The sequence below is a fragment of the Scyliorhinus torazame genome, chromosome 4, assembly GCF_047496885.1.
Source record: "Scyliorhinus torazame isolate Kashiwa2021f chromosome 4, sScyTor2.1, whole genome shotgun sequence".
Lineage (NCBI taxonomy): Eukaryota > Metazoa > Chordata > Chondrichthyes > Carcharhiniformes > Scyliorhinidae > Scyliorhinus > Scyliorhinus torazame.
In genome coordinates, this window is record NC_092710.1 from 13,720,364 (window position 1) to 13,736,186 (window position 15,823).

At 45.2% G+C, this 15,823-nt stretch overlaps 1 protein-coding gene across 2 annotated transcripts in view; it reads right to left on the bottom strand.

Moving 5' to 3' along the window:
- Nucleotides 1–6,517: 6,517 nt before the first annotated feature.
- LOC140410123 (uncharacterized) overlaps nt 6,518–15,823 on the bottom strand; it is a 69,592-nt gene continuing 60,286 nt past the window's right edge. For both annotated transcript variants that reach the window (XM_072498077.1, XM_072498076.1), the window contains 2 exons: nt 12,557–12,682; nt 6,518–7,395 (listed from right to left, as the gene is read on the bottom strand). In XM_072498077.1, coding sequence (XP_072354178.1) covers nt 7,357–7,395; nt 12,557–12,682 — 165 coding nt within the window. In that variant the 3' untranslated portion in view covers nt 6,518–7,356. The remainder of the gene's footprint in view (nt 7,396–12,556; nt 12,683–15,823) is intronic.

Here is a 15,823-nt window from a genome sequence, read left to right on the forward strand (position 1 = left end):
CACAGATACCAGACTGTGAACACCTCATATAGATACCAGACTGTGAACACCTTTTATAGATACAAGACTGTGAGCGCCTCTAGATAGCAGTCAGTGAACACCTATAGATACCACAGTGAACACCTTTTATAGATACCAGACTGTGAACACCTTCTATATATACCAGACTGTGAACACCTCCTTTAGATACCAAACTGTGAACACCTCCTATAGATACCAGACTGTGAACACCTTCGAAAGATACCAGACCGTGAACACCTCCTACAGATAGCAGACTGTGAACACCTCCAATAGATGTCAGACTGTGAACATCTCCTATGGTTACCAGACTGTGAACACCTCCTATAGGTACCACACTTTGAACACCTCATACAGATACCAGACTGTGAACACCTTCTATAGATACCAGACTGTGAACACCTATAGATAGCAGACTGTGGACACCTATAGATACCACTGTGAACACCTCCACATATACCAGACTGTGAACACCTCATATAGATACCATACTGTGAACACCTTTTATAGATACAAGACTGTGAATGCCTCGAGATAGCAGTGAACACCTATAGATACCACAGTGAACACCTTCTATAGATACCAGACTGTGAACACCTATATATACCAGACTGTGAACACCTTCTTTAGATACCAAACTGTGAACACCTCCTATAGATACCAGACTGTGAACACCTCCTTTAGATACCAAACTGTGAACACCTCCTATAGATACCAGACTGTGAACACCTCCTTTAAATACCAGACTGTGAACACCTCCTATAGATACCAGACTGTGAACCCCTCATACAGATACCAGACTGTGAACACCTATAGATAACAGACTGTGAACACCTCCTGTAGATACCAGACTGTGCACACCTATAGATACCAGACTGTGAACACCTCCTATAGATACCAGACTGTGAACACCTTCTAGATACCAGACTGTGAATGCCTACAGATAGCAGACCGTGAACACCTATAGATACCACACTGTGAACACCTCCTATAGATACCAGACTGTGAATGCCTTATATATACACCAGACTGTGAACACCTCCTCTAGATACCAGACTGTGAACACCTTCTATAGATAATAGACCGTGAACACCTCCTAGAGATACCAGACTATGAACATCTCCTATAGACACCAGTGTGAACATCTCCTATAGATACCAGACCGTGAACACCTCCTCTAGATAGCAGACTGTGAACATCTCCTGTAGAGACCAGACTATGATCACCTTCTATAGATACCAGACCGTGAACACCTCCTATAGATACCAGACTGTGAACACCTCCTATAGATACCAGACTGTGAACACCTCATATAGATACCAGACTGTGAACACCTTCTATAGATAGCAGACTGTGAACGCCTATAGATAGCAGACTGTGAACACCTCCTTTAGATACCAGACTGTGAACACCTTTTATAGATACCAGACTGTGAACACCTTTTATAGATACCAGACTGTGAACACCTATAGATACCAGACTGTGAACACCACCTATAGTTACCAGACTGTGAACACCTCCTATAGATACCAGACTGTGAACACCTCCTATAGATGTCAGGCTGTGAACACCTCCTATAGATACCAGACTGTGAACACCTATAGATAGCAGACTGTGAACACCTATAGATACCACTGTGAACACCTCCACAGATACCAGACTGTAAACACCTCATATAGATACCAGACTGTGAACACCTTTTATAGATACAAGACTGTGAACGCCTCTAGATCGCAGGCAGTGAACACCTATAGATACCACAGTGAACACCTTCTATAGATACCAGACTGTGAGCACCTTCTATATATACCAGACTGTGAACACCTATAGATACCAGACTGTGAACACCTCCTTTAGATACCAAACTGTGAACACCTCCTATAGATACCAGACTGTGAACACCTTCGAAAGATACTAGACCGTGAACACCTCCTAGATAGCAGACTGTGAACACCTCCTATAGATGTCAGACTGTGAACATCTCCTATGGTTACCAGACTGTGAACACCTCCTATAGGTACCAGACTTTGAACACCTCATACAGATACCAGACTGTGAACACCTTCTATAGATACCAGACTGTGAACACCTATAGATAGCAGACTGTGAACACCTATAGATACCACTGTGAACACCTCCACAGATACCAGACTGTGAACACCTCATATAGATACCAGACTGTGAACACCTTTTATAGATACAAGACTGTGAGCGCCTCTAGATAGCAGTCAGTGAACACCTATAGATACCACAGTGAACACCTTTTATAGATACCAGACTGTGAACACCTTCTATATATACCAGACTGTGAACACCTCCTTTAGATACCAAACTGTGAACACCTCCTATAGATACCAGACTGTGAACACCTTCGAAAGATACCAGACCGTGAACACCTCCTACAGATAGCAGACTGTGAACACCTCCTATAGATGTCAGACTGTGAACATCTCCTATGGTTACCAGACTGTGAACACCTCCTATAGGTACCACACTTTGAACACCTCATACAGATACCAGACTGTGAACACCTTCTATAGATACCAGACTGTGAACACCTATAGATAGCAGACTGTGGACACCTATAGATACCACTGTGAACACCTCCACATATACCAGACTGTGAACACCTCATATAGATACCATACTGTGAACACCTTTTATAGATACAAGACTGTGAATGCCTCGAGATAGCAGACAGTGAACACCTATAGATACCACAGTGAACACCTTCTATAGATACCAGACTGTGAACACCTATATATACCAGACTGTGAACACCTTCTTTAGATACCAAACTGTGAACACCTCCTATAGATACCAGACTGTGAACACCTCCTTTAAATACCAGACTGTGAACACCTATAGATAACAGACTATGAACACCTCCTGTAGATACCAGACTGTGCACACCTATAGATACCAGACTGTGAACACCTCCTATAGATACCGGACTGTGAACACCTTCTATAGATACCAGACTGTGAATGCCTACAGATAGCAGACTGTGAACACCTATAGATACCACACTGTGAACACCTCCTATAGATACCAGACTGTGAATACCTTCTATATACACCAGACTGTGAACACCTGCTCTAGATACCACACTGTGAATACCTCCTATAGATACCAGACTGTGAACACCTAGAGATACCAGACTGTGAACATCTCCTATAGATACCAGACTGTGAACACCTGCTCTAGATACCACACTGTGAATACCTCCTATAGATACCAGACTGTGAACACCTATAGATACCAGACTGTGAACATCTCCTATAGATACCAGACTGTGAACATCTTATATAAATAGACCGTGAACACCTCCTATGGTTACGACTGTGAACACATCCTAGAGATACCAGACTATGAACATCTTCTGTAGGTACCAGTGTGAACATCTCCTATAGATACCAGACCGCGAACACCTTCTATCGATACCAGACCGTGAACACCTATAGATAGCAGACTGTTAACACCTCCTAGATACCAGACTGTGAACACCTCCTCGAGATAGCAGACTGTGAACATCTCCTGTAGAGACCAGACTATGATCACCTCCTATAGATACCAGACTGTGAACACCTATAGATACCAGACTGTGAACACCTCCGATAGATACCAGACCGTGAACACCTCCTATAGATACCAGACTGTGAACACATCCTATGGACACCAGAATGTGAACACCTATAGATACCAGACTGTGAACACCTCCGATAGATACCTGACTGTGAACACCTCCGATAGATACCAGACTGTGAACACCTCATATAGATACCAGACTGTGAACACCTTCTATAGATAGCAGACTGTGGATGCCTATAGATAGCAGACTGTGAACACCTATAGATACCAGACTGTGAACACCACCTATAGATACCAGACTGTGAACACCTCCTATTGATACTAGACCGTGAACACCTCCTACAGATAGCAGACTGTGAACACCTCATACAGATACCAGACTGTGAACACCTAGCGATACCAGACTGTGAACACCTCCTGTAGATACCAGACTGTGAACACCTCCTTTAGATACCAGACTGTGAACACCTCCTTTAGATACCAGACTGTGAACACCTTTTATAGATACCAGACTGTGAACACCTATAGATACCAGACTGTGAACACCACCTATAGATACCAGACTGTGAACACCTTCGAAAGATACTAGACCCTGAACACCTCCTACAGATACCAGACTGTGAACATCTCCTATGGTTACCAGACTGTGAACACCTCCTATAGGTACCAGACTTTGAACACCTCATACAGATACCAGACTGTGAACACCTATAGATACCAGACTGTGAACACCTCCTGTAGATACCAGACTGTGAACACCTATAGATACCAGACTGTGAACACCTCCTATAGATACCAGACTGTGAACACCTATAGATAGCAGACTGTGAACACCTATAGATACCACTGTGAACACCTCCACAGATACCAGACTGTGAACACCTCATATCGATACCAGACTGTGAACACCTTTTATAGATACCAGACTGTGAACGCCTCGAGATAGCAGACTGTGAACACCTATAGATACCAGTGAACACCTTCTATAGAGACCAGACTGTGAACACCTTCTATATATACCAGACTGTGAACACCTCCTTTAGATACCAAACTGTGAACACCTCCTTTAAATACCAGACTGTGTACACCTCCTATAGATACCAGACTGTGAACACCTCATACAGATACCAGACTGTGAACACCTATAGATAAGACTGTGAACACCTCCTGTAGATACCAGACTGTGCACACCTATAGATACCAGACTGTGAACACCTCCTATAGATACCAGACTGTGAACACCTTCTATAGATACCAGACTGTGAATGCCTACAGATAGCAGACTGTGAACACCTATAGATACCACACTGTGAACACCTCCTATAGATACCAGACTGTGAATACCTTCTAAATACACCAGACTGTGAACACCTCCTCTAGATACCACACTGTGAACACCTATAGATACCAGACTGTGAACATCTCCTATAGATACCAGACTGTGAACACCTTCTATAGATAATAGACCGTGAACACCTCCTATGGTTACGACTGTGAACACCTCCTAGAGATACCAGACTATGAACATCTTCTATAGATACCAGTGTGAACATCTCCTATAGATACCAGACCGTGAACACCTTTTTTTGATACCAGACCGTGAACACCTCCTCTAGATAGCAGACTGTGAACATCTCCTGTAGAGACCAGACTATGATCACCTTCTATAGATACCAGACCGTGAACACCTCCTATAGATACCAGACTGTGAACACCTCCTGTAGATACCAGACTGTCATCTTCTATAGATACCAGACTGTGAACATCTCCGATAGATACCAGACTGTGAACACCTCCTATAGGTACCAGACTTTGAACACCTCATACAGATACCAGACTGTGAACACCTATAGATACCAGACTGTGAACAACTCCTGTAGATACCAGACTGTGAACACCTATAGATACCAGACTGTGAACACCTCCTATAGATACCAGACTGTGAACACCTATAGATAGCAGACTGTGAACACCTATAGATACCACTGTGAACACTTCCACAGATACCAGACTGCGAACACTTCACATAGATACCAGACTGTGAACACCTTTTATAGATACCAGACTGTGAACGCCTCTAGATAGCAGACTGTGAACACCTATAGATACCACAGTGAACACCTTCTATAGAGACCAGACTGTGAACACCTTCTATATGTACCAGACTGTGAACACCTCCTTTAGATACCAAACTGTGAACACCTCCTATAGATACCAGACTGTGAACACCTCCTGTAGATACTAGACCGTGAACACCTCCTACAGATACCAGACTGTGAACACCTATAGATACCAGACTGTGAACACCTATAGATACCAGACTGTGAACACCTCCTACAGATACAAGACTGTGAACACTTTCTGCAGTTATTGGACTTTGAACACTTTCTATAGACCCCAGAGTGCAAACACCTCCTATAGATACTTGTCTGTGATCACCTATTGATACCAGACTATGAACACCTATTGATACCAAGCTATGACTGTGAACACCTCCTCTGGATACCAGACTGTGAAAACCGTTTGTAGCTAACAGGCTATGAGCACCATTTGTAAATACTAGATTGTGAACCATGTCTGTAGATTGATAACTGTGTACACCTTTTATAGATACAATGTATTTTTTGAATGACTTATATAAATAAGCAGGAGCATTTCTGAGTTGTTGGCGAATGTGAGCTGTTTGATTAACATAAGCACGCATTAATTTCGACTGGGATAAGCTTGAAACTGCTGTTAAAATCATGGATAAAATTCTACTGATTGTGTTAATGATTCAGATGTTAAGTCACATCTCTGGATTTGAGACAAGAATTTGAGTGTGTTCTGCTAACATGAACTGTGTGTTAAATGTTCTTGATTCTTTTCCTGTCTCGCTATGCCCAGAGATGGTAAGATTTGAGATCCATGAGGTTGAATTCCATTGCCAGGTCAAGATTTATTGAAATTGGAACCATTACAACAGTAAAAAGAAAGTGCAGAAATTAGGAGCTGGTGTGAAATGGAGAAACCCATTTGTCATATGGGTAATATACTGTTCTGATAAATGCTCATGCTCCTACGCAAAACCGGGCATAAATGATCATGCTATAAAAGCCAACCTGGGTAGAAAAATTAATTTGCGGATTGTACTCTTGTAGGTGACTTAGCTGGTGCTAAACTGATTCAATGCATATTATTTTCTGCAGTTGTGACTGTTCAGAAGATATTTTGCTCATTTCTTCATTTTCCACATCGCAGCTACCCTATATGCGAGAAACAGTACCATGCAAGAATCGCCGCAACACCTTGAACATCCAGTCAGACTCTCGGGTCAGCCTCCCCTGTGCGAGTGAAGCGACCGTCACTCAGGAAGCGGTGATTTCTTTTTCCTTTTCAAAATGCCACCTTTTCATATATAGTTTAATTGGCAAAAACCTGCAGATTTACATGTTGATCCAGACCTCCCCAGCTCGAAAACACTACAGGGTAGGAATTCTCCAGTTGCAAATGTTTAGAAAGAAGCTTTTAAAAAAAAAAAAATGCTACAAATACTGAACAGGAAAAGATCCTGAACCATTCAGAAAGCAGAGGTGTCTTTGACCAGTCTGTTTCGGACCCATAACAATTTACTGCTCATTTGTGCACCAGTGTTCTGTGTGTGCTACAGAAAACGAGCTTTCTGCCCCACTGTTTCAGAACAAATCCTGTACAATTTCTCAAACGCATGTTCAGCAACAAACTTTGTTCCTCAGCTGCACTCTGCACTCAACTGGAGTGAGTCGGATGCTTTGCAATGACGTCATGCTGTTAAAAGAAAAAACAAAACACCATTAGGCATGAGTTTCATCCTTCAAGTAGGACTGAATCTAATTCATCTGATACCTGGTCACATCAGTCAGATCAAACCTCAAAAGTGCTTCAAAGACAACATGGGGAATAACTTTGACGGTGTAAAGTGTGCAGTATCGGATTCGTCGCTCCTTGGCTTGGATCCAAAAGATTGACTGGAATGACACCGGGGATGGGTGCCTGAGAGAAAGGATAAGCTGGGTTTGTCCTTGGAGCAGTGAATGTTAAGTGGAGCGTGATGGCCTTTGACCTGGAAGCAGTACCTGTACGGAATATTTAGAATTATGTTAAAATATTTTGGTTTGTGAAAAATGTTTGAAAATGACTTAACAATTTGTTCCGATAGTAAAGGGATCAGTTAGAATTTTTGGATTATAAACAAAAGCTGGTCCATGAGACCTGGTGGCTCTTGGTCAGTACCACCAGCAAGTCAAAATATTGAGGCTGTGTAGCACACAGAGGAGTAGACAAAGAGGAAAGAAAATAGTTGGCTGGTGCTTGTGGAGAATCAGCTGAGACCTTGAAGGAAAGGAGCTGGGATTCTGCTTGGAATATTCACGTGCCTGAAACTGGGATTATACAGGCAGGGTGTGTCATGATATTCAGGTAAACATCATGGTGCAAACATACATACATACTGATGGACAGATCAACGGACCAATCAACACACACGCAACACCACAGCCAATCACAGGCAGGAGCATACACACTACAAAACGGGGAACACGACACTTCCCGCTCAGTCCAGCAGGAGACAGCTCAGGGCACAGAGCTCACAGCAAGCCACTCAGGCATCCACCATGTGCTGAGTGCCACTACAAGATAGTATTAGGAATAGGTCCACAGATTCTAGGGTTATGATCGAACCTCAGTAACCAGTTTACCATTGTAAATAAATGTTAGTAATAAAACTGAGTTGTACCATTCGCAACCGTGTTGGTTCGTCTGTGTAGCAGAGCACCGAACACAGCAGGGTGGACTGTATGTGTTGCATTCCAGGTGCAGTTTATTGTGTGTAGTGAATGGGATGTGCCTGTTAATTCATGTTCAATTTACATTGATTCTGATCAAACACAAAACAAAAGTTGCAAAGTGAAATCTTTCTTGGCAATTCATTAGGGGGTTCTTTGATAAATTTGGTCATTTTTGTTTACCGACCACCCGGTTACAGATTCTCACAGGCGATTCAATAGAGCCATTCAAAATCATGAGAAGCTTCACTGGAGTAAATAAAGAGTTGTTTTCCAATGCAGGAAGATTGGTAACCAGAAGACACTGATCTAAGATGTTTGGTAGAAGATCCAAAGGGGGAAATGAGGAGAAATTATTTTTGCAGCGACTTGTGATCTGGAATGTGCTGCACGAAAGGGGGGGGTGGAAGTAGATTCAATCGTAACTTTTGAAAGGGCAACTGAATACGGGAAATGGTTCTCTCTTGTTGGAGATGCAATTTCCTGCCACTTGTGTGGTGCATATATTACTTGCAACTTCTGTGCCCAAGCCTGAATGTTGTCTCGGTCTTGTTGCAAGCTAACGCAAACTACTTTATCATCTGTGGAGTTAAGGAACTGAGCACTGTGAAATCATCAACCTACATTCCCACTTCTGACCTCAAAATGAAGGGAAGGTCATTGATGAAATACCTAAAGATGGTTGGGCCTTTGACACTACTCTCAGGACCTCTTGCAGCGATGTCCTAGAACTGAGATAATTGGCCTCTCACAACCATCTTTCTTTGTGTTAGGTACAATTTCAACAAGTGGCAAATGACCCCTGATCCTATCGATTTCAAATGAAATGAAATGAAAATCGCTTATTGTCACAAGTAGGCTTCAAATGAAGTTACTGTGAAAAGCCCCTAGGCAGGGATGGTGGCGGCACAGTGGTATACAGTCGGGAGGGAGTTACCCTGGGAGTCCTCAACACCGACTCTGGACTCCATGAAGTCTCGTGGCTTCAGGTTAAACACGGGCAAGGATACTTCCTGCTGATTACCACAACTGGCCACCATCAGCTGGTGAATCAGTGCTCCTCCATGTTGAACACCACTTGGAGGAAGCGCTGAGGGTGGCAAGGGCATAGAATATGCTCTGGATGGGAAACTTCAATGTCCATCACCAAGAGTGGCTCGGTAGTACCACCACAGCTGGCCGGGTCCTAAAGGACAGAGCTGCTAGACTGGGACTGCAGCAGGTGGTGAGGGAACCAACAAGAGGGAAAAGCATACTTGACATCATCCTCACCAACCTGCCTGCTGCAGATGTATCTGTCCATGACAGTATCGGTGGAAGTGACCACCGTACAGTCCTTGTGGACAAAGCCCATCTTGGCATTCAGGATACCCCTCATCGTGTTGTGTGGCACTACCACCGTACTAAATGGGATAGACTTCGAACAGATCCAGCAACTCAAGGCTGGGCATCAATGAGGAGCTGTGGGCCATCAGCAGCAGCAGAATTGTAATCAGCCACAATCTGCAACCTTATGGCCCAGCATAAACCCCACTCTCCCATTACCACCCAGCCAGGGGATCAACCCTGGTTCAATGAAGAGTGCAGGAGACCATGTCAGGAGCAACACCAGACATACCTAAACAATGAGGGGTTAATCTGGTGAAGCCACAACACGGGTCTACTTGTGCGCCAAACAGCATAAGCAGCAAGTAATAGACAGAGCGAAGTGATTCCACAGCGAATACATCAGATCTAAGCTCTACAGTCCTGTCACATCCAGCTGTGAATGGTGGTGGACAGTTAAACAACTCACTGGAGGAGGAGGCTCCACACATATCCCCATTATCAATGATGGTGGAGCCCAAGCTTAAGCATTTGCAACAATCTTCAGCAGAATGGCCGAATGGATGATCATATCGATTCATTCCACGCGATACCAAGTAACGGATGAAGGAACACTGAAAAAGCAATAGTACTTGAAGACTTGAAGAAATGAGAGTAAATGCTCTTGACATCAAGAGTGAATGTGGCATCATGGAGCTCTGGCAAAACTGGAGTCAATGGGAATCAGGGGATTGTGGTGGTTGGAGGTCAATACTAATAATAATCTTTATTAGTGTCACAAGGAGGCTTAACCCTGCAATGAAGTTAATGCGAAAATCCCCTCGTCGCCACATTCCGGCGCCTGTTCGGATACACAGAGGGAGAATTCAGAATGTTCAATTCACCTAACAGCACCTCTTTCGGGACTTGTGGGAGGAAACCGGAGCACCCGGAGGAAACCCACTCAGACACGGGGAGAACGTGCAGACTCCGCACAGACAGTGACCCAAGCCGGGAATCGAACACGGGTCCTGTCGCTGTGAAGCCACAGTGCTAACCACTGTGCTTACCGTGCCGCCAATCATCTCAGCTCTAGGACTTCACGGCAGGCGTTTCTCTGGGATTGTCCTAGGCCCAACCATCTTCAGCTGCTTCATCAATGACCTTTCTTCCATAATAAGGTCAGATGTGGGATCTGAGGGTTAGATTTTCATTAAGCAAAGATATTAAGGGATATGGGCCAACGGCAGGTATATGGAGTTCAGCCATGATCTCATTAAATGGTGGGACAGGCTCAAGGGGCTGAACTGCCCACTCTTGTTCCTATGAAGCTCGCTTTGTACAATGTTCAGTACCATTCGCAATGCTTCAGATACTGAAACAGACCACGTCCAAATGTAGCTAAACCTAGACAATATCCATGCTTGGGCTGACAAGTGGCAAGTAATCTTCTTGCCATACAAGTGCCAGGCAATGAACAGCTCCAACAAAAGACGATGTAACCATTTCCTGTTGACTTTCAATGGTACTACCATCTCCGAATCCCCCACTATCAACATCCAGGGGATTACAATTGACTAGAAACTGAACTGGACCCAGTCATATTAATACTGTGGCTACAAAATCAGGTCAAAGACTAGGAATCCTGCGACGAGTAATTCGTGCCGACTCCCCAAAGCCTGTCCACCATCCACAAGGAACAAGTCAGGAGTGTGATGGAACACTCTCCACTTGTCTGGATGAGCGCAGCTCCAACAACACTCAAGATGCTCAACGCCATCCAGCCCACTTTGTGCAGTAGTGGACTCGCCAACACTAAGGGCATTTAAATGGTCATTGGATAGACATATGGACGATAAGGGAATAGTGTAGATGGGCTTCAGAGTGGTTTCACAGGTCGGCGCAACATCGAGGGCCGAAGGGCCTGTACTGCGCTGTAATGTTCTATGTTCTATGAGTCAATGTCGAGGACTTCCCTGTGCACCAAGAGAGGATGGAGTGCAGGATTAGACTTCTCTCATAGAAACATGATACTGATGCAATAGGCCAATGGTCTATATGTATGGTAGGATCAGGAAATGAGAAGGGGGAGCATAAAAATCAGTTCATGGTCCTTTCACTGTTTCCATGCAGTTGTGGAGGTTTTGAACTTAATGCCGTGCAAAGGATATGAAGCCTCCTGACACGGTTGTAGGCTCGTGCATCATGAATGATGCAGACACACTATTAGATGGCAATCAACAGCATCAGGAGGAGAAAAGGAACGGAATATCCTTTCTGCTCTGGTTCTTCAGTTGCCAAATTTACTTGAATGATACGAGAACTGAGAGGTTATCCCAATCGAGAAAGATTGATCAGGCTAGAAAAGAGAAGACTGAGGGATGACCTGATCGAGAGGTCTTTAAGAAGGGCAGATCTACTTTTGGGCGAGACTAGAACTAGGGAGCTGTTAATATGAGAGAGACATTAATAAATCCAATGGGACATTCAGGAGAAATTTCTTTATCCCGCGAGTGAGGAGAATGTGGAACCCACTCCCACAGGCAAAGGTCGAGGTGAATGGTGTCAATTTATTTAAGGAGAAGCTGGATAAACACGGGGTTAAAGGAATAAGAAGATATGTTGACGGAGGTGAGAAGGGGAGGGTGGAGGCTCGTCTGTCTCTGGCAGGGAACAGATGGACCAAATAGCCTTACCTGTGCTCTCAATTCTTCTTGAATTTTTTAAACTATTACTTCTCCTTCAATTTGTTTCCAACTGACCCATTACGGGCAACAGGTTTGACTTTTTCTTTTGACCGTGCTCCCTCCCGCCGCACCCTCTCTAAAAACTATTCTTACCAGAACGGTGTAAGTGTTCTGAAAATGATATAAGCTCTTGTAGTTATAGAAAGCAATGATAACTGCGATGGCCATCTCCAACACAGTGAAGAGCAGCAGACCGACTGTTAAAGAAAATGTTGATGCCTATGGGAAAGAAGGAAAATATTGATTCAATCACAGCACTTGCACATATCATGGCACTTTCTTCCTGTGGGTTAAATCGGAGATAAAAACTATTTAGTCATTGCCAAACTGAAAATGAATAGAACAGAAACAAGCTACTTTGAAATTCAAACAGCTGAACTAACTCCAGCCCCATGGGATCTCTGACTTCCAATGCTGGTCTTTTATGCATCCCCCAATTTCCACTGCTCTAAATTGTGGCCATTGCTTCAGCTGCCTGGAATGCCCTCCCACAACACTCCAATTTTCTAATTCCTCGTTTAAGAAGCTCTTTAAAACCTACCTCGTTGAAGGAGTTTTTGTTACGAATTCTGAACTCCCTCAATGTGGCTTGTGGTCAAATTCTACCTCTTTCATGTGTCTGTGAAGTGCCTTGGGCCATTTTACTGGCACTGCACAAATACAAGGTGGTGTTGTTAGCGGAGCAATGTGGACACATTAGTCTGGCTGGGGACTGCAGATCCAAGAAGGACAGAACAGGGTCCTAATGGATGGGCAATGTTTGACGTTTCTGTCTCTGTGGCAATGTATATTCCTGCATTTGGTCAGTTTAATGACCGAGGAAGCCAGCTTTAGTGAAACAAGGATTCATTTTAAACCACGTACAATACCCTGCCCACGGCAGTAACTCTCCAAAATCATAGTCCCCATTGGAACAACCATCAGCTCCAGGCCCTCCTTGGGTTAATGAGCCCCAGTTGGGTGGCCTCCGTACCCTACCTAGGAAGCGCATACCCCACGAGTCCCACGGGGAGATCGACAATAGTTTCCCCATATTCCTCGTGAGGGTTATGACAAAGACTCTTATCATTTGACCAGACCCGAAGGGGCTGGCTTAGCACAGGGCTAAATCGCTGGCTTTTAAAGCAGACCAAGGCAGGCCAGCAGCACGGTTCAATTCCCGTACCAGCCTCCCCGAACAGGCGCCGCAATGTGGCGACTAGGGGCTTTTCACAGTAACTTAATTTGAAGCCTGCTTGTGACAATAAGCGATTTTCATCCATTTTTCATTTCATCCTTACTATTTTACAACTCCCTCCTCTCCTTTGTGTTTGTCTTTCTTATGTGTGTGGACAGAGGGTAGTAGGTATTAGCTTTTTGTTATCCAGTTGTATTTACTGCATATTTCACGATAGTTCTTGGTATAAATAAACAGTAATGGTGTTTAAATTTACAAACCTGGTGACTGTACTTATCGGGCAGCTAAAGGCCAAAGACGTCGGGAATTTTGAGAAGAATTAATGGTTAATTCACGTGTTCTGGCGAGTGGGGCTGGAATTGACCGCGCACGTGCCCAGGTTGACAGAACACCTACGAAGTCCATTCCCAGGGACGAAAGGAGGCCGCCGCCGGGAGACTATGAACTATGGTACCTTTGGCACGCCGGACAACTGCAACGATCCTCTCTATGTCCCCATAGATGCCGGGCCACCAGACGTAGTTGTGGGCCAGCATTTTTAACTTGGAGGTTCCCGGCTTGCCACTGTGTAGATCTTTCAGGAATGACTCCTGACCCTGCGGTGGGATGACTATAAGTGTTCCCCACAGTATGACACTGTCCTCCACATTGAGCTCTGGGGTTTTCCAGGCATGAGGCTGTAGGGATTCTGGAGGGGTGCCCTGCAATCCGCCATTTAAAAGCATGTGGTGGAGTTTTGTCAGCTGCATTCGTGCTTGAACCTGAATAGCCGTCACTGACATGGGATCCATAAAATTAAGGGTTGCTATCACTTTACTGCCACTGGGAGGGATGGGGAACTCATGGTAAATGGTAGAAGACTTAAGTGTCGGTGTGGGCAATCTGCGTGTGGGCGATGTTGGAACGAATACTCGCATGTGGCGAGTAGAAGCGCCCAATGGCTGATGTAATGTGTGGATGGGTGGGATCTCCAAATCATCCCGAAAAAGGCCAAACAAAGGCTTGTGATTGTTCACAATGGAGAAATGCCTCCCACAGACATGTTGGTGGAATTTCTTCATCAAATATCACCGCCAAGACCTCCTTCCCGACGGACCTCCGGTGACGGCGGGCGGGAGGCGGCCGCACAATGGAGAGCCCCCGCTCGGGAACGGCAATTTCGAGGCTTCAAGCCCGGTCCCAGGGTCCACGGAGGTGGCAGAAGAAGGGAGAAGGCACGGAGGAGGCACTGAGAAGACACAGGAGGGAAAAAAACCCCAAAGGAAAATGTCGAGGGTGAGCAAAAAAACGGCCGAAAAAAACCCAGCTGGAGGTCCGTCAGGGAGTGGAAAGGTCACCGCGGGGTCACCAGGAAAAATGGAGGCTGGAGCACCAGGGAAGGCCGCACTGCTTACGGCTGAAGAAATAACCAAGGTGATGGCTGCGGAATTTGAAAAGCAGTTGGCGCAGATTGCGAAATGCATGGAGACGGTGAGGAAGGAGATGAGGGAGGTTTTGAGTGTGCTGGTGGAGGAGCCGGTTTCCCCGGTGAGGACGGAGGTGGCGAGCGCAGTGGCGGAGGTGCGAGAGCAAGGGGAGATGCTGAAGGAAGTGAAGGAGACGTTATTGCAGCACGGTGATCAACTTGCCTCGATGGGGAAAGAGATGCGGAAGGTGATGGATACTAACAAGGATCTGCGAGGAAAAATGGAAGACCTGGAAAATAGATCCAGGCGACAGAACTTGAGGATTGTGGGGCTGCCCGAAGGAGTTGAAGGACCGAAGCCGACTGAGTATTTTGCCGCGATGCTGGCAAAACTACTGGGGGAGGGGGAGGACCCCTCCCAATATGAACTGGATCGGGCTCATCGGTCGTGGAGGCCTGTACCAAAAGCGAGTGAGCCGCCAAGGGCAGTGACTCTGTGCTTCCATAGGTACAGGGTGAAGGAGAAGGTCCTGAGCTGGGCCAAGCAGAAGCGGGTGGTGCAGTGGGCTGGAGCTGGTATACGTGTATACCAGGACTTTACGGTGGAGCTGGCAAGGAGGTGGGCTGCCTTCAACCGGGTGAAGAGGGCACTGTACATTAGCAAGGTGCGGTGCGGCATTGTATATCCAGCGAAGCTGAGGGTGACTTACAAGCTCAGGGACTTTTATTTTGGAACGGCGGAAGCAGCGGAGGAGTTTGCGAAAGCAGAAGGACTGTG